This window comes from Musca domestica, unplaced genomic scaffold (genome assembly GCF_030504385.1).
Source record: "Musca domestica strain aabys unplaced genomic scaffold, Musca_domestica.polishedcontigs.V.1.1 73, whole genome shotgun sequence".
NCBI lineage: Eukaryota > Metazoa > Arthropoda > Insecta > Diptera > Muscidae > Musca > Musca domestica.
Window position 1 is genome coordinate 3457650 of NW_026712390.1, and position 20303 is coordinate 3477952.

Sequence of the window (20303 nt, forward strand, 5' to 3'; positions counted from 1 at the left end):
TATTGGGTATTTTTGAAAAGTTTTGAATTTTTCACGGATTTGAATTGATATTGAGGTGACCTTAAAGAGAAAGTTGTAGCCAAGAAAGGCCTTTACCAGGGACCCCACAAACGATTCTAATTTGTAGCTCCTATGTCTCGATCTTTTAAATTTTTTTCAATGAAATATATATATTTTTTAGGTATTTTGGAAAATATGAAATATTTTCCCGGCTTTTGAGTACATAATATAGCAACTCTTGCAGAAAAGTAATAGTCAATGGTATTATTTAATTTGTATCCATAAGTGGTCCGAAGGTGTGGCACCAAAATCGTTAGTTTTTCCTAATTTTTTTTTTTTATGATGTCCTGGAGAAAATTGTAATTTTCGGGTATGGTCAAAAATATTTGAATATCTTTCAGAAGGGAAACGACAATCTGGTAGCTCTAAAGGGAAAGTTGTAGCCAATAAGTGTCTGAGTACCGCTGCAAAAAATCTTCCATTTATGATGCCTAGAAGTACTTGGATTTAATTATTTCCTCTAGGGCTTCTGGGGCGTATAAGTGTTATTAATTATTGGATATTTTTTAAAATCGTTGAATATCTCCGGGATATGAATTGATACTGGTGCAAGTCTAAAGGGAAAGTGAAAGACAACAAGCTCCTTTATTTCATGGCACGGCATGTGGTCCAGGCATGCAGTTTCCGGAGGAGATTTTCCTCATGGTTTTCAAAAGAGTATATAATGTTTTGTTATTTTTTTAATAATTTAGGAACTTTTTAAAACTATTTGAAAATATGGCAACCCTAAAGAATATATTTTAGATAAAAGGATCATCGCCTAGTTATTATTAATAGTTTAATTGAGAAGTTCCTAATTCAACATTTTCCCAAGCAGTTCCTATGAAATTCATGAACAAATTCATATTTTTGGGTATCTTTGAATATCTTCGAGAAATTAAATGATAACCTGGTAACTCTAAATAAAAGTTGTAGACAATAAGTGCCTAAATATCGCTGCAAAAAATCTTTTATGAGGGCTAAACCTGACACCTTGAATTTAATTATTTCCTCTAGGGTCTCTGGGGCGTATAAGTGTTATTAATTATTGGGTAGTTTTTAAAATCTTTTAATATCTCCAAATCCGAATTTAATATTGTGGCCACTCTAAAGGGAAAGTTGAAGCAAACTTAATCCTTTATCGTATGATCCATAGATGTTCCCAATATTCAGCCCCAAAGTCATGATTTTCAAGAATTTCTTTTCAAAGAAATTCAATACTTTTAGAAGTTTGGGAATTTCTTTTAATATCTTCCCAAAATTATTTGATTAAATGGCAACCCTAAAAAAGTAGCTGCTGTTTATTAAACTTTTTGTTTTTTTTACATAAATGGTCCGAATGTGTGGCCTTAAAATTGCAATTTATTCCAAATTTATTGACGAGAACCTTGCAAAGTTATTATTGTTCTTTTTTTGATATTTTCAAAAATCTTGGAATATCTGGAGGAAATATTTTGATAGTTTGGTAACTCTGAAGATAAAAGTGTAGGTAATCGGCGTCGTAGAGTCGCTGCAAAAAATTGTTCATCTATGACATTCCTAAGACCTTTAAATAAATTGTTTTCTAAAGGGCCTTAGGGGCGTATGAGTTTTATTAATTATTGAACAGTTTTGGAAATATTTGAATAACTCCAGAAAATAAATTGATACTGGTGTGACTCCAAAGAGAAAGTTGAAGGTAACATAGTCGTTTAGCTCATAGTACAAAAGTGTTGCAAATATTCTGCTTCAAAGTCTTAATTTTCGCGAATTTTTTCAAAGAAATACAAATACAAAGAAATATTTAAATTTCTTCAAATATCTTGAAGATATAGTTAAAAGGTCTGGTAACTCTAAAGAGAAAAGTGTAGCCAATCAGTGTCGTAGTGCCGCTGCAAAAAATCGTTCATCTATGACATTCCTAAGACCTTTAATTTAATTATTTCCTCCAGTGCCTGTGGTGCGTATAAGTATTATTAATTATTGAGTAGTTTGGAAATATTTGAATAACTTTGAAAAACAAATTGCCACGGGTGTGACTCTAAAGAGAAACTTGAAGCTGACATAATCCTCTAGCTCATTGTTCATAAGTGTTTTGAATACTCTGCTCCAAATTTTGGATTTTTGAGAATTTTTTCAAAGAAATTCCATATTTTTTGAAGTTTGCGAAAGTTTTGAGTATCTCATCAAAATTTTTCGATAAACTGGCAACTCGAAAATAATAGTTGGTGTTTATTAAGCCTTTTTTCTGCACAAATGATCCTAGTGCGTAGCCTTTAAATCCCTAATTTAATGAAGTTATTTTAATGAAACTCTTGAACAAATATTATTATTTGGCATTTTCCAAATAGTTTGAATATCTTTGGTGAATGAAATGTTAACCTGACAACTTTAAAGACAAAGTTGTTGCCTATAAGTTCCTGCGTATCATTGCAAAAATTCGTTCTCCTACGACAATCCTAAGTCCTTTAAATTAATGTTTTTTTTCAAGGGCCTCAGGGGCGTATGAGTGTTTTTAATTATTGTGTATTTTTTGAAAACTGTGAATATTTTTGTAAAACGTATTGATAGGAGGGCACTCCAAAGGAGAAACTTGAAGCCAAGAGATGCCTCTAATCGGATGTAGAAGAATTTTTAATATTTATTTAACCTTTATTCCGAATTTTAAAGAGATTTTCTACAATTTATTTTTTTCTTTTTTTTTCAGGTCCTCACATTTTTGATTGACTCCTCCCGCTTCCGTTATCCTGAACGAGCCATTGTATTCCTGGCCGTCTGCTATTTGGTTGTGGGCTGTGCCTATGTGGCCGGCTTAGGAGCCGGAGATTCGGTGGCCTGTCGGGAACCCTTCCCACCACCAGTCAAGCTGGGACGTTTGCAAATGATGTCCACCATAACACAGGTAGGAAATGTTTCCATATTTTCTCTATAGAATTATAAAAATTTTTATGACTTTATCAATTCATTTTTCATACTTTAAATTATTTTTATTCGAATTATAAACATTTTTATGACTTTATTCGAATTTCAATTCATTTTCCATATTTTAAATTATTTTTGTGTCTCTCCTCTTTGCCTCTTTCCAGGGTCATCGCCAGTCAACGGCCTGTGCCATTCTATTCATGGCTTTGTATTTCTGCTGTATGGCCGCCTTTGCCTGGTGGTCATGTTTGGCATTTGCCTGGTTTTTGGCGGCTGGCCTAAAATGGGGTCATGAAGCCATTGAAAATAAATCACATCTCTTTCATTTGGTCGCCTGGGCCATACCGGCACTGCAAACAATTTCCGTATTGGCATTGGCTAAAGTTGAAGGTGAGTAGCAAAATAGAATCGGAACAAAATATTAAATTTATTTTTCCTTTTTTTTTTGGCTAAATTATTAAATATTAGAATCATAATTTAAGGCTCCTTTTGAGGCTTTGGGACACGTTTGGAAAATAAAATTCTGGTCACGTTTTCCATGGAAAATTATGCCGGACCTTATTGACTATTGCCAGGACAGCAAAGGAAATTAATTGTGTAAATAAATTGCAAAGCTTAGCCATGACGCCCCAAAAAAGTAACGCTAATGAATCATCATTAGCAGGCGAAGGCTTTCTTCGGAGACCCTACACAACCACGAAGTCAGAGTCTAACCTAAAAATAATTTACAATCATTTAAACAATTCAAACATTTACTCACATTCACCAGCCCACCAAAACCAAAAACAGAAAATGTTCATTAAGAATCCCATCGTTTTTGTGTTGTTGTTCTTCTTCTTCGGTGTCTTCTGTCTCCTCCTCAAAAGCGTGACGAATTTTTAATGTACTTCACGTCTTTTTGGTGTTCTTTACAAAACAGAGTTTGTCGTTCTGGGTTCCTTTGCTCTGTGCATTGCATTGCTTTAAACTAATTTGCATATTTTTTTTCTACGCTGTGTTCTTCGGCTATGCCTCCTACATGAAACGTGAAAGAAGAGAGACAACGCCAACAACAACAACAATGAAGAGGATGAAAAAGAAATAGCAAAGCTTACAACAGCCCAACAATGGAGATACGACTCATGTATTGTAATGTGTGGGTGCATTACCATCCGTTGAGGGAGACAGACAGACAGGCGGACGGACGGACAAAACTGAATAGGATAGACAACTTGTAGGGAGGTATATGTCATGAATATCATTTCCAGGCACAGTGGGTCGTGAAGTGTATCAATTCCGATTTTAAAATAAACAAAAATGAGGGCTGGGGTCTTTAAAATGGCATTTTTATTAACTCGGACATCATGGCGTATAAGTATTATTAATTCGTGGGTATTTTTGGAATTTTGTTCATAACTTCCCCATGGAAACTGATATTGGCCTAAAAATTTGCGGAAAATAATCGGAAGATACGGAGGAATAAACCAAAATTATAATCGTTATGAGTGCAGAGGACATTTCTGGGGAGAAATCCAAGAAATGTCGATAAATAAATTAAAAAAAGGAATCTTGACAGTTACAACCAAAAAAAAAAAATTGATTGGCCTAAAAATCAGCGAGAAATAATCGGGAGAAATCGGGGAATAAACCAAAATTATAGTCTTTACGATTGCAGAGGGAAATTCTGGGAAGAAATGCAAGAAATGTCGATAAATTGAAATAAAATGGAATCTTGACAGTTACCTTCAAAAAAATTTGCTGCAGGATTTATATATATTCTATTAATTGACCTAAAAATCAGCGGGAAATAATCGGGAGATATCAGGGAATAAACCAAAATTATAATCTTTACGAGTGCAGAGGGAAATTCTGGGAAGAAATTCAAGAAATATCGGTAAATAAATTGAAATAAAATGGAATCTTGACAGTTACCCCTCTAAAAAAATTTGCTGCAGGAGTTATATATATCTGAATAATTGGTATGCGGGGCAGAAAGAGCCTTAATCTAATCTGAGAATATGTCGTGACATTTTTAATATTAAATTCTAATGAATTTGGACACCCTAGCGTATAAGTATTATTAATTATTGGGTATATTTACAATTTTTGCAATAATTTCCAAACCGATGCTTATATTAGACAGGGAATGGTTGGGAAATCTTCAGGAGATATTAGAGAATAAACCAAAATTATAAATCTTCAAGGGTGCAGAGGGAAATTTCAGGGAAATGTGGAACGAATGTCGCGGTAGAATTGAATATACGTTAGAATATTGTAAGCCACCACCCAAAAAAGTGGTGCAAAGCCAATTAACACAAATTATCGGCCTGGTGAGGCTCGCTCAAACGACAAGCGATCCCATTTGTACCAAGAAAGAAAAAACAATAGCTTGATGCAGTCCCTATATCGCACCTTAATGAATTTGGACATCCTGGCGTATAAGTACTATAAATTCTTGAGTATCTTCATAATTTTAATCATAATTCTCCACCGGAAGCTACTATGGGCCAGTGTAAGGACGCAAAATCTTCAGGAGATATTAGGGAATAAACCAAAATTACAAACTCTGCCAGATGTAGATGGAAATTCAGGAAAAAAAATTAAAGAATGTCACGGAATAATTCAAAAATAATTTGGAATATTATCAGCTATCACCATAAAGTTGCATACAGGGGTATTCTATCCGAATAATCGTCTATGAAGTTCTTTGGAATGGTATATTGAACCGTTTTGGTCAAAAAAGAAAGTCCACAGCTTTGTAGAACCTTAAATATAGCATTCAATGAATTCTGGACAACCTGGCGTATGACTATTTTTAATTCCGGAGTATTTTTACAATTTTTAAGATATTTCTACAATGGAAATTGATAGGGCTTTGAGAATAAGTGGCATTTACTCGTAAGATATCAGGCAATAAACGAAAATCTTCTGGATGTTAGCTAAGGGAAAACGTGGAAAATAGTCAGAAAATTATAGAAATAGGTTTGAGTTTTGTTAGTTAGCACAAAATAGATAACTTCAGAGGTATTGTAAGTGAATATTTGGGTCAGGAGCGTAGAAGAGAGGTAGGTAAGCCTATTTCTCGCAAAAAAAAAAAATTATAGCTCGGCAAACCCTTAAATATAAGGTTAAATGAATTTTGTACACCCTGTCGTATGACTATTTTTAATTCCTCGGTATTTTTACAATTTTGAAGATATTTTCGCAGCGGAAAGAGATAGAGCCCTGGAAAAAAGCAGCATTTACTCGGAAGAGATCAGGGTATAAACCAAAATTCTTATCCTTGATCTGCTCTAAAGAAAATTTTAGACAAGAATCATAATATATGGCGGAATATATAAAGCAAATAGTGGAAATATGAAATAGATGGCTTTAGGAAAAAATATTCTATTAATCGCCAAATGAAAATAGTTGAGGGATGCGTGACTCTATTTTCACCAACAAATGGAAGTCAACACCTTTCCATAACCATAAATATCGCGTTTTTTTAATGTTGGACATTCTGGCGTATGACTACTATTAATTATTACGTATTTTTATAATTTTGAAGATATCTGCGCAATGGAAAGTGATAGGGCTTTGGGGATCAATGGAAGAGATCAAGGAATAAGCAATGATTCATATTCTGAGTTTTAACTTGGGAAAATGTTCGGAATATCTCGGAAAATAAAGGAAATACCTGGCTACAGTGGAAATTTACATATGCACATTTTTATAAAAAATATTTTTCCTAGTTCCAACCCACTGTGCAATATATTTTTTTTTTCAAAATCTATATGACGAATATATCTTTTTTAAATATATATATTTTTTTGTTAAATATTTTTTCCAATGTCTACTTGACGAGTATTTTCTTTGGATATATTTTTTTTTAAATCTCTTAGAATCGGCTATTTTTCAAGTTTTGGACAAATGCTAATTTTTTATTTTATTATTATTATTTTTTTTTGTTCTCCAACCCACTGTGCCGGCATTATTATCTGCTACATTCCCACTCATTGTTTCATTTGTTTGAAAAGACTCCATTATTTACTTTATTAACAACTTTTAACAGGAATTCGACGGTGTCTGTTCTTGTGATTTGAATATTAAATAGCTGTAACCGAGAATTTGCACAATTCAAAGGAAAACGATGTTCGTTGGGGGTTGGGGAAGGTTCGTTTCGTTTCGATTTTTTTGGAAAAGTAAAGAATAATTGTCATCAGTGCAAATGGAAAAATTTTTTGTTTGAACCATAAAGTATTGGAATTGGTAAAAAAAATTGAATTGAAAATTTTGGAAAATTTAAAAAAAAAAAACATAAAAATTGATTCCAATTTTCAATGCTATCCCCTTAGGTCCTCATAAGTTCAACTCGAAAGAGAAAATTGTCAAAAGTATTTTTATTGACATTTTTTTTAGAAGATCCGTGTGTTCGGAAATTTTGCTAATTTTTATATATTTTTTTAAATTTCACTATTTTTTATACTTTTTTTTGAAAAAAATTTTTTTTTGAAAAGTTTTTAGATTTAATTTCCGTTTTGTTGCCTTTTATCTCACCACCAATCTTCAAATATTACTCTTCGAGAAATTGAATGAAAGATTTTGGAAAATTAAAAAAAAAATAATAAAAATTGATTCCAATTTTTAATGCTATCCCCTAGGTCATTATAAGTTCAACTTGAAAGAGGAAAATTCTCAAAAGTATTTTTTACTGAAATTTTTTTGAAAAATCCGTGTGTTCGGAAAGTTTGCTAATTAATATAATTTATTTTAAATTTCTTTATATTTTTATAATTTTTTTTGAGATTTTTTTTTTTTGAAATGTTTTTAGTTCTGTTTTTTTTATATTTGACCTCACCACCCATCGTCAAATAATACTCTTCGAGGTCAATAAACTTAAAATCTCCATTTACTTTTCTATTCATTTCCCCTTCCCTTCCCCATTTCACATTAATAGACTTCCAAAAAAAAAAAAAAAATCTGGAGACTGCCCTCATTTCCTTTCTTTAGCTGATGCGAAAAAAGCCTTTACAAATGGAGCAAAACAAAACCAAGAAAAAAAAATAAACCATGAGGGGGAGGGAGGGAGGATGAAAAAACAAATATGAAAAATGTATTTTCTTTGGGTAGGCATTTTCCCCGGCTGATGCATTTTTCATGTTCATCCGGTATTGAGTTGCAAATAAAAAAGCGATTTGTAATGCCACAATTCCGCCAAAGGGGGGTGGAAATACACATGGCTTTATTACATGTTCTATCCTCTTCTCCGTCGCCACCACCATAAATTCTATTGATTTCTATGGAGCTTGTCATGTGTGGCCCTTCACAACCATATAAATTGATTTTCCATAGAGAACTCCTGCCAATAACCAAAGAAATTGAAAAGTAACTCAATTTTTAGAAATGCAGCAAATCGAAGTTCTGGTCTTTGGGAAAACATCTGCATGTGACAGCTGGGAAATTTTCCTTTCAATTTCACTTTCACGCCGCTATCCATGACAAGTTCAATTAATTTGTATGGCCTTATTTAGGGGTGGAAATGTAACTGGTATTTCCGAAAATATTTCAAAATTGTGGGTTATTTAAAAAAAATATTTCAGAAAAAGCAGTGTCGTTTTTGGGAGACTTCTTTGGGGGTGCTTGGAGCAGGAATACTTCCAGGCCTTCAATATTAATTTCATTTAAAATTATGTTTCGTATTTTAAGGCCGCTGTGTTGCGCCTTCAAAACCAATATTTTATGCAAAATTTGTAGGTTAGTTGGAGTTCGGAACACCACTTTTATGGGACAACTTCGTTATCTTTGAAGCGTGTTAACTTACAGGTCTTTAATCTTATTTTCATTCAAGATTTTTTTCATCTCTTTAACGGCTTAGAAGGCAACTCTCTTGCCTCTATATATCCACTATTTTTGTGGAATTCGGAGTTCAATTGCCGATTTTATTTAAGTTTTTCTATAAGGACACTAGTGCGTATAAGTAATATTAATTTTTGGGTAGTTTCGGTAAAAGTCGAATAAAATCTCTATGAGAATTAATATAGCGATAAAGAATATGGATTTAGACTCGTGAGAAAATATCCTATTACAATAAAACCAAGCACTTTAGGTGTGAACTAGCTAAGTGTGCTTGTGAGCCACAAAACTTTAATGGAAAAATAAAAAAATTATTGTTTTTCAAACTTAAAATGTTGGTAGAGCTCTTAAGTTATTTTGTAATATATTTTTGGGGTTATACATAGATTGTGTTTTGAAAAAAATCCTTTAAAGGTCCCAGAAATAGTGAGTTATTATAAAAAATATTTCAAAAAATTCAGAGTACGGTTTTCAGGAGGCTTCTTCGGGATCCTTGAAGCAGAAAAAACTTTTATTTCTTAAATATTAATTTCAGTTAATATTATTTTTCATATCTTTCTGTTGTGCCTTTAAATCCACTACTGGATGGAAAATTTGTAGGTCAGTTGGAGTTTGGAACACCATTTTTATGGGACATCCTCGTTATCTTTGAAGAGGGAATGCTAGTCCACCTTAAATTTGAATTTCAGTCAAGTTTTTTTATCATTTCTTTATAGGCTTATAAGGCAAATCTCTTACCTTTTTAAATCCACAATTTTTATGGAATTCGGAGTTCAATTGCGGTTTTTATTAAGATTTTTCTTGGGGGACACTAGTGCGTATAAGTAATATTAATTTCTGGGTAGTTGTGGTAAAAGTCGTATAAAATTTTTATAGGAAGAGATATAGCGAAAAGAAAAACAGATTTAGATTCTTGAGAAAATTTACCATAACAGCATAATGATGTTCTATAAATTTGGACTGAGTAATTGGGGTTTGAACGTGAAAACTTTTGATGAAAAAAAATAATAGAATTAACATTTTTGAGTTTGCGTTATTGGTAGGTTTTTAATTTATTTTGTAATATTTTTGGAGTTTAAATGTCTAAAATAATCGGATCGTTCCCTGAAATAAAATGACATTTATGGGACATATTGAAAAAATATTGAAAAAAAATCTGAGTACGGTTGTTTGGAGGCTTTGTAGCCCTTGAAATATGGACACTTCCAGACCTTAAGTAGCAATTTCAGTTAAAATTATATTCATAGCTTTTAGGGCCTCGAAGGCCACTCTCTTAGCCTTTCAAATCCACTATTTCTTGTAAAATGTGGTAGTCTTTTGCCATTTTTATTAAAATTTTTCTGTGAGAACACTAGTGCGTATAAGTAATATTAATTTTTGGACAATTTCCTTAAAATTCACATAAAATCTTTATTGGAAGAGGTATAGCGAAAAGAAACACAGATTCAGATTCTTGAGAAAATTTACCACAACAGCACAACGATGTTATATAAATTTTGTACTGGATAAGTGGGGTTCTGAACGTCAAAACTTAGTTGAAAAAAATAATAAAGGTAACTTTTTTCCAGTTTGCATTATTGGTAGGTCTTTTAATTTACTCTGTAATATTTTTGGGGTTTACGTGTCCCAAAGAATCGGATGGGTCCCTGAGAAAGAATGGTATTAAAGGGAAATTTAAAAAAAAATATATATATTAAAAAAGTCTGAGCACGGTTGTCTGGAGGCTTCTTTGTAGTCCTTGAAATATCGTTTCTTGCAGACCTGAAATATTAATTTCAATTAAAATTATATTCATATCCTTCAGGGACTCGAAGGCCGCTATGTTAGCTTTTTAAATCGACTATTTTTTATTGAAATTTGAAGGGCTTTTGCCGTTTTTATTTAAGTTTATCTGTGAAGACGCTAGTGCGTATTAGTAATATTAGTTTTTGGGTAATTTCGATAAAAGTGCAATAGAATCTGTTTGGTAGTAGATATAGCAAAAAGAAATCAGATTTAGATTGCTGGGAAAATTTCCAACCAAGGCCAACTGAAGTTGTGTTACTATGGACTTGGTTAAATGGGTTTTGAGCGTCGAAACTTTTATGATAAATTTAATGAAATTGTAATATTTAAAGTTAACCTTATTGTAAGAGTTTTTAAGTTGAAAAAATTCTCCTGCGGTGCATGAAATTTGTTAAAAGGTATTATTTACTGTGCTTTTTTCAGGGTTTAACGACGGCTTCTATACGCTTTTAAATCTGTAATTTTTATGAAATTCCAACGCCTATAGCCTTTTCAAATCAAATTTTAATTTGAGGTCGATAGAGCGTATAAGTAATATTAATATTTGGGTAATTTTAGAAAAAATTACATAAAATCAGTTGGGTAAACGATAGATCGCAACAGAAACCGTGTTTGGATTCATGAGAAAATGCTCTACCTAAATCATGCTAAACTTTCTTTATGCATGATGTTTAAATAGGTTTAGAATTGCCGTAACTTTCAAAAAATATTCTGCACCTGGTAATTTTTGGAGACTTCTTTGCTCTTAGGATCGTTAAGTCTGTTTTTGTGATCCATAGGTTTACGTATCGTTTGGCTTAAGCTCTTTTAGATGTTTATCTTCTGTTCTATATGGTGACTCAATTGAATGAATTCCTATTTTGAGAAAAAAAATCTTAAAATTATCCAAGCTTTCTGAAGGTATTAAAATTATTTAAAAAAATATATATTTTTTTTTTACAAACTAGCTCTGTTCTTTTAAGGGCTTAAGGACCGCTTCGATACACTTTTAAATCTGTGATTTTTATGAAATTTGAACGCCTATAGCATTTTTAAACCAAATTTTTATTAGAGGATGATAGAGCGTATAAGTAATATTAATTTTTGGGTAATTTCAGAAAACCTTGCATAAAATCAGTTGGGTAAACGTTAGAGCACAACAGAAACCAGTTCTGGATTCTTGAGAAAATGCTCTACCAAAATCATGCTAACCTTTCCTTTTGGATACTGTTTAAATATGATTACAATGACTGTAACTTTGAAAAAAATATTCTGCACCTAGTAATTTTTGGGGTTCCCATTGCTCTCAGGGTTTTTGTGCTCCAAAAAAAAAATATTCTCACTCTTTGGAGTTTTTAAAAATTATATTAACAATTTTTAGCAGTATTTTCCCCTCAACTTTAAACCAATTTATGATGGGAAATTGGGCATGAAAAAGTTGCCAAAAAGCATTTTTTGTCTCCTCAATTTGCCTCTTGGCTAGGCGACATCAGCTAGACAACCCAGCTGACTCTCACATACAATTATGACTTTAATTTGATTTGAAATTGAATGAACGAAATGAAATACGAAAAAAAGACGAAAATAAAAACATCACAGCTTGTAAAAAAACTCCACAGCAGACACATTTAGATAAGATTTGAGCACTACACTCGAGTTCGCTACAAAACCAGACAGGGAGCTATGGCAATATGTGAAAAAAGCTGCCGTTGTCTTTGCTGGAACATTAAATCAACACCCATATAAAGCCATTATTAAGACATTAATTGTTGAAGTTTTTTTTTTTATGATTGCTCTTTTCATTCCATCCAATAAAAAAAGGCGACGACAATAACAAAAAAATACTGTGTCTTGTTTTGTGAGTTTCGCTTTTTTCCACATTCGTTCGTTTTTTTTTGCTCTTGCTTTTTGTTTTACGACAATTAAAACTTTAATAAGTCGTGTATTTCTGGGCGTTATTGGCTTTAATATTTGTTAAGAGGAGGCAATAAAACACGAGTAGCAATAAAAAACGAAACTTTTAATAAAATTCAAATAACAGAGTTTTGAAAACTTTAATGAAAATCATAATTTATGGCAAACTGGTAATTTTTGGGAAGTATGGTCATATTTTGGGAGGATTATGATTATAAATGGACATTTTTTTTAAGTGGACAGGTTAAATGTATTCCGTATATGCCTATACAATTATTTAATTCCAAAGATTGAACTTTATTTAAATAACTTTCATGTTTTCCTTTAAAGGCTTAAAAATAAAATTTTTTAAAAAATTGGTTCGTACGGGAAAATGGACGAATTTGGCAGTTTTTTATGAAAACACCTGAAAAATTTCTTTATAATATTTTGCAATGGAGTCTCCAGATTTTAGAACAGTAATTTATTCTCATATAATGGCTACGGTGTGAAAAATATCAAGGATTTTCCGCAGATTCCCAATAAAAAATAATAGCACAAAAAGTTGTTCGTACGGAAAAAAGGACGAACTTTGTCGGTTTTTATGGAAACACCTGAATGATTTCTTTACGAATAGTCTGCAATGGAGTGTCCTGATTCCAAAACAGTAATTTATTCTCACATAACGACTACGGTATGGGAAATATCAAGGATTTTCCGAAAATACCCAATAATTAATAATACTTATACGCACAGGGGTTCCATTTGGGTAAACAGGCAATTTTGTCCAGATCCCATTAACTTTTTCAACTAAAATCGATGCAGATCTATTCTGGAAGCTCTAAAGATTCTAAAAATATCAAGGTCTTTTATAAAATAGTTATTTTTGCAATAATTTTGAATAGATTTCAAAAATGCCTCAAAAATAAATTTAAGTAAAAATCTTGCGTAACAGAAAAATGGTAGATTTTTTTCAACATTTTCTTTCAACACAACCATATTTTTTTGTGAGGAAGAGTTCATTATGAGTAGCGGATTCCAGAACTGTAGTTTGTACCGAGAGATAAATTAGGTTTTGAATATTTTTAATAATATTTGCAAAAATGACAAAACACGAAATTTGCCTAAGAATTTTGCGTAAGGTATAAATGGCCGATTTTTTTCTGGATTTTCTTGAACATTTTCACAATTTGTTGGGAGTGTCTTCAGGAGGTTCTGTAGACTCTAAAACGAAAAGTGAGTTACCTGGATAAAATCCGCATTTTCCTTTAATGCGGATATAGTCAAACCCTGAGTACATTTTTTTGCAGATACTTTCCACAGGCTCCGTAGATTCCAGAACAGAATCCGTATATGCATATCTTCGTTGAAGTCTTGGCCACAAAATGTATCGACTTAATTTTTTGTATCAATTCATTTAACGTATTTATTGGCGAATTACCAAAAGTACCCATGAATTAATAAAACTCATACGCCCTGGTGTTCGCAGAATTAATTTATTTTTAAATTTTTCAATTTTTAATATTTTTTCTCAAATTTTTTATATGATTTTCCTTACACCAAGAGCTTTTGTGTATGAACATAAGTTGATTAATTTTTCGATTACTTTTAATTTCCCTGGCTCATTTTTTATGGCCGCCATTTAGTCAGGGGGAGTTGGACTTGATTTAATTAACTTTAAATGCCACAAAGAGGAGATTTAGAGCAGGCAAGTTTTTGTGCATGGTAAGAGGAACATATGGGGCTCTTGAATTTTTTTATAAAAAGTATCCAACAAAGAAAATACTCACATGTGTCATTGTTTGGCAAAGAAATGCCATTACAGAAAAAATTTCTCCAAAAAGTACTTTTTTTATTAACTTGATTTTCAATATCCCATGTGTTGAGATATAACTTTTTTCAAACAACGAAAATTTGTTTTGAAACAAAAGCAAGAAAAATGGCATCAGTTTCCACCAAAGAAATGAAAAAAAAGAGAAACATGTTTATGGCTTTATGTCTATATGTATGCAAAATAAAACGCCTACGTTCTACGAAAAAGAAGTCATTAAAAAAACGCTTTATTGCTTATGAAAGACAGACAGGCGGACGGAGAGACGGTGAGACGCTGTGAGGCAGTAATGTACGCATTTTCACAACTTCCTTTTCGAAGTCTATTAGAAATCCCATTAAACAGTTACCGACGAGAGAGACGAATTGGTGGGGAGCGGGGCATAAATCTCCTTATGAATATTATTGCTGGAAAAGACTGGAGGTAGGGAAGTGTAGGAAACCACCAAAGATTTCCTCCTCTTAGGCCGATAAAAACATCTTAACGCATATGTTCAGCTCTTCCGTTTACATTGGCATCCATGGGGGAAATAAAACTTATTTTCGTGTGTGCCAAAAGAAAATAGATTACTTTATTAAGCCTTGAGGCCATATGACTGGATGAATGGTTGTTTGGTTGAATGAATGGAAGATGGCAGAAAAAAAATATATATAACGTATGACCCAAAGTTCATTTGGTTTAAATGATGATTTCCCTGTAGGCGTGTATTAATCGAGGGGAAACCATAAAGCAGCGTGTTTTTTTTTTTTGTGAAGTTGGAAATGTGTAAAAATTATGTTAAATTACATTTTGTGGCCCAAAATGGTCGAGAACGATTAACAAGCGGTTGGTTTATTGAGTGCTATTGGTTATAAGGAAATAAATTCGGAAAATATGTTTGCAAATTATTAAATTTTGTAGAGTAAAGGAAAAGAGTTGTGGAGAAATCAAGCATCCAGAAAAAAATTCTTTGGGACATCACTCGTCCATTTTAAGGTGCCAAAACTTCTGAAAATTTCAAAAACGTCTGATTTGGTTTTGTTTATCACAAAATTTTCGGCTCGGAAACTTAATTTTCCAAAGGAGTGCTTGATGGCTATTAATTTTCGTTTATGGGGAATTTGGTTGAGAATAAAACCCCATCTTCTGTTTGGCTCTATCATTTTCCCTCGCGATTTTATCTCAATTTTACCAAGATTACCCAAAAATTAATAACACTTATACGCCCCAGTGGTCCCGAAAGAAAAACTGCAATTTAGGCGTCTTCTAACCGTCGAAATTACTACAAAATCATGAATTAAATAGCCCAAGGAATCAAGGAAGTGTTGGCGAGGCAAACTCTGAGTAAAAAGTAGCACTACAGACCTTACACACCCCTTTAAATATTCGAAAAATAATGAGCACTTTAAGAAATATTACATATCAATTGTTAGCTAAGAAAATAAAAGAAGAAGGTTCTAGCGACTCCGAATTTTTAGTAGAATAACTCTGGAGGCTTAACTAGTAGAATAACTCTGGAGGCTTAAACGACTGGAGATTTCAAAAATGTCTGATTTTTTTATTTTTCGCAAAGTTTTGGGATCGAAAACTTAATTTTCCAACGCAATGCTTGGTGCCTCTAATTTTTTCTTTACGGAAAATTTTGTTGGCAATAAAACCCAGTTTTCCGTTTGTCTCTATCATTTTCCCTCACGATTTTATCTCAGTTATACCGAAATTACCCAAAAATTAATGATACTTATACGCGCTAGGGTCCGAAAAGAAAAAGAATTTAGGCACCATCGAACCGTCGAAATTACTACAAAATCATGAATTAAATAGCCCAAGGAAGCAAGGAAGTGTTGAGAAGACAAACTCTGAGTAAAAATAGCACTACAGACCTTACACACCCCTTTAAATATTCGAAAAATAATGAGCAAATATTACATATCAATTGTTTGCTAGGAAAATAAAAAAGGAGGGTTGTAGAGACTCCGGACTCTGGAGGCCTCAGTCGTTCATTTTAAGGTACCAAAACGATTGTAGATTTTAAAAATGTCTGAATTTTTATTTTGGGCAAAGTTTTAGGCTCGAAAACTAAATTTTCCAAAGGAGTGCTTGATGGCTCTTAATTTTTGTTTATGGGAAATTTTGTTGGCAATAAAACCCAGTTTTCCGTTCGTCTCTATAATTTTCCCCAACGATTTTATCTCAGTTATACCGAAATTACCCAAAAATTAATAATATTTATACGCACCAGTGGTCCGAAAGAAAAACTGCAAGTTAAGCGTCTTCTAGGCTTCGAATGCCACAAAAAATCAGTACGTTAAAAGCCCAAGGAAGTAGTAAAGTGTTGGGAAGGCAAACTCTGAGAAAAATAATCCTCACACGCCTGTATTGATATCTGAAAAAGATTCGAAAGTATAAAAAAAATACTACAAAAATTGTTAGCTTATAAGTCTTGGTGTTTTAACCCGATTTCTCCAAGGCACACTTGTGTCTTGTTATTTTTTGTTTAATGGGGAATTTTGTCAAGAATCTAGATCAATTTTTAGTTTCGTTTTATCACATCTCAATCTATTTCCATAAAAGTTTTAACAAAAATAGCCAATAATTAATATCACTTATACGCATCAAGGTCCCAAGAGAAATATTGCAATTAAAATGATTTCTGGTTCCCGATTTGAATGAAAAATTATAGATTTTAAAGCTCTAGAGAGAAGTGATTTCTGTCAAATATTTATTTTCAAAATTTTATTAGTGAAAACCTCAAAAATTTCAAAATTATGTATATATTTAGTGTCAACATAAAAATAGAATAAATTTCTTGCCAAAATATGTCTAGAAATATTGGATTTGGATTTTAAAGCGCAATGCTGTAGCTCTTGAAGACTAAAATAAGCCTAATTCTGAATACAGATCAGAGCTTCAATCTTATAAAAAATATTCAGAATGGAAAGAAGTCTTATGTATGGAATTGCTTGTGATCAAACGCCTCTTTTCCCTATGAACACCTGGACATTTTTAGTCTTCATTTTATGGAGAATTTTCTCAGGAATCTAACCCCGCCTTCCGTTTTTATTATATCGCCTCTATTGTTGATTTTATGGCCTTTTTAGTAAAACTACCCAATAATTAATAATAATTATACGCATTAGTATCCACAGAGAAAATTGTTATTTTCCGCGACTTCTGACCTACGTATTTAGGGGGAAATAGTGGATTTTAAAGCGCAAGACAGCAACTATTGAGGACATGAACTAGTAAAGAAAAAGTTTGAATAAAAATCAAAGTTTCAATCTTGTAAAGAATATCATCTGGTATTACATCTTTGAAGAAATCTTGTACCCGAAATTTATGGGTACAAATCCCCATTTTTAGCTTTTGTTTGTAGAGAATTTTCTCATGATTCCAACCCCGTTCTCCGCTTTGTTATATCGGCTACCTAGATGATTTTATGGCCTTTTTAGTAAAACTACCCAATAATTAATATTAGTTATACGAACCAGTGTCCACAAAGAAAATATTAATTTTCCGCGGTCTCTGACCGATCAGACCTTCATGAAAAATCTTGAATTTTGAAGGACAAGACAGCAGCTATTGAGAACTTAAACTAGTCAAAAAAAGTTTGAATAAAAAGAAAAGTTTCAATCTTGTAAATAATATCATCTGGTATTGAAACTCTGAAGATATCTTGTATCTAAAATGTTTGGATCCAAATCCCCATTTATCCTAAGAACACCCAGACATTCTAAGTCTTAATTGTATGGAGAATTTTCTCAAGATTCCAAACCCGTTCTCAGTTTTGTTATATCGGCTCCGTTGTTGATTTTATGACCTTTTTAGTAAAACTACCCAATAATTAATATTAGTTATACGCACCAGTGTCCACAAAGAAAAATTTTATTTACCACGGCCTCTGACATCCGATGTTTATAGAAAATAGTATATTTTAAAGCGCAAGACAGCAGCTATTGACAACTTAAACTAGTCAGAAAAAAAGTTAAAAAAAATCAAAGTTTCAATCTTGTAAAGAATATCATCTGGTATTGACAATTTGAAGATATCTTGAATCTGAAATGTTTGGGTCCAAATCCCCATTTATCCTATGAACACCCAGACATTCTAAGTCTTAATTGTATGGAGAATTTTCTCAAGATTCCAAAACCGCTCTCGGTTTTCTTATTTCGGTTCCGTTGTTGATTTTATGTCCTTTTTAGTAAAACTACCCAATAATTAATATTAGTTATACGCACCAGCGTTCACAAACAAAAATATAGTTTACTACGGACTCTGACCTCCAAATTTATTGAATAATAGTGGATTTTAAAGTTCAATGCGATGACTATTGAGGACTAGAATTATCTAAGATAAATTCTGAGTGAAAATCAGAGTTGAAAATCTTTTAAAGAATATCATATGACATTAAAACTTTTAAGAAGTCTTGTGCATGAAATTTTTGGATTCAAACTCCTACTTTTCCTATACTCGCAAGCATTTATGCTTTATAGGGAATTTTCTCAGGAATTCAAATCTGCTTTCGATTTTGTTACATCGTTTTCCTAGGTGATTTGATTGCATTTTTTGTAAAAATGCTCAAAAATTAAAATTAGTCATACGCACTAGTGCCCACAAAGAAAAATGTAATTTACCACGGCCTCTGACATCCGATATCTATGAAAAATAGTGGATTCTGAAGCGCAAGACAGCGGCTATCTAAGATTTAAACAGGTCAAAAAAAGTTTTAATAAAAATCAGATCTCCAATCGTATAAAGGTTATCATCTGGAATTGAAACTTTGAAGAAGTGTTATACACGACACGACACATGCATTTCTTTACATTTTTGCTATATGGGGACTTTTCTTAGGAATCCAAATCCGCTTTTCGTTTTGAAATACCGGTTCCCTAGTTGATATTATTGCATTTTTAGTAAAAATACCCAAAAATTAAAATTAGTCATACGCACCAGTGTCCCTAAAGGAAAGTGTTTGGTACAAGGGCTACAGATCTCGGAATTTTACAAAAAACGGTGGCTTTTGAAACATAAAAGGGAGGCTATTTACAACATACATTAGCCAAGAAAAATTCTGACAAAAAGTGTTTAAAATTCTATAAAGGATTTTCGATGTCAAGACATTTAAAAAGACCGGTTGTGAAAGAAGGAAAGGAAACTTTTATTCGAACTATTTTTTTAATTAAATTTGTTTTGAAGCAGTTTCTAAAGAATCCAAGAATGTGTTGGCGATTCCAATTCCTCACTCTTCGGCAAGAAAGTTACCAAAATTTTGCAATACCTGAAATAAGTAATCTAAAAATATCTGCTATGCTTTGAACCATATTCTGTGAGATGTTTGAGACCAAAAAAAAAAAATCAATACAAAAGAATGGAAATTTTATTACAAATTCCTCCATGGCACTCAAAAAATATTTTGTTTTTCTGCAATTTATCAATATTTTGTCAGCGGAGGAGAACAAAAAAAAAAAAAAAACGACTACCAGCCACAATACCCAATGACAAATCCTTTAGACATCTCCTACGGTTTTATGTGACAGTTAGGATTTCATATTTTTTTTTAACATATTTTCCTTTTTTCCACTTTTTTGTATACTTACGCTCGTCTGTTTTTTGCCTTAAGGGATATTGTTGTCATCTTCCTTTTTTTGCAAGAACTGCAACATCCTCTCAGTCTCAGCTTTATTACAAAGATAGCTGTAACCATTTTCCTCCTTCCTGCGTAATACACCAACCAACTTGTTTTCCATTCTTGAGTTATTTTTCTCCACAAAGTTTTGGGTAAGAGATGTAGAAGAGATTTGCTTGTTTGTTTCTGATGTTCCAAGAAATCTTCTCTGAGGCATCACAAACAGAAATTGAAATGTGTATTATTGGCGTCAGACATCTGCCAGACATAACAATTCGTGTGTTTCAATAACAATATTAGAAGGAAGGATGGTAAGAAAATGGAAAGGATGTTCTGCTCTGTTTTTGGCTGCAATGATGAGGGAGCATAGAACTAATTCATGGGGATTTCGGAGAAAATATTCATAGCTAGGATGACTAACAAAGCAATTACTTTGAAACTTTAATCTAAAATTTGAAT

The 20303-nt window shown here is 32.4% G+C and overlaps 1 protein-coding gene across 1 annotated transcript in view; it reads left to right on the forward strand.

Annotated features, from left to right (window-relative positions):
• Positions 1-20303, forward strand: part of LOC101898558 (frizzled-like) — a 245930-nt gene that overhangs the window by 100210 nt on the left and 125417 nt on the right. The window contains exons 3-4 of the mRNA XM_059130348.1: positions 2726-2920; positions 3105-3330. Of these exons, the coding sequence (XP_058986331.1) occupies positions 2726-2920; positions 3105-3330 (421 nt within the window). The remainder of the gene's footprint in view (positions 1-2725; positions 2921-3104; positions 3331-20303) is intronic.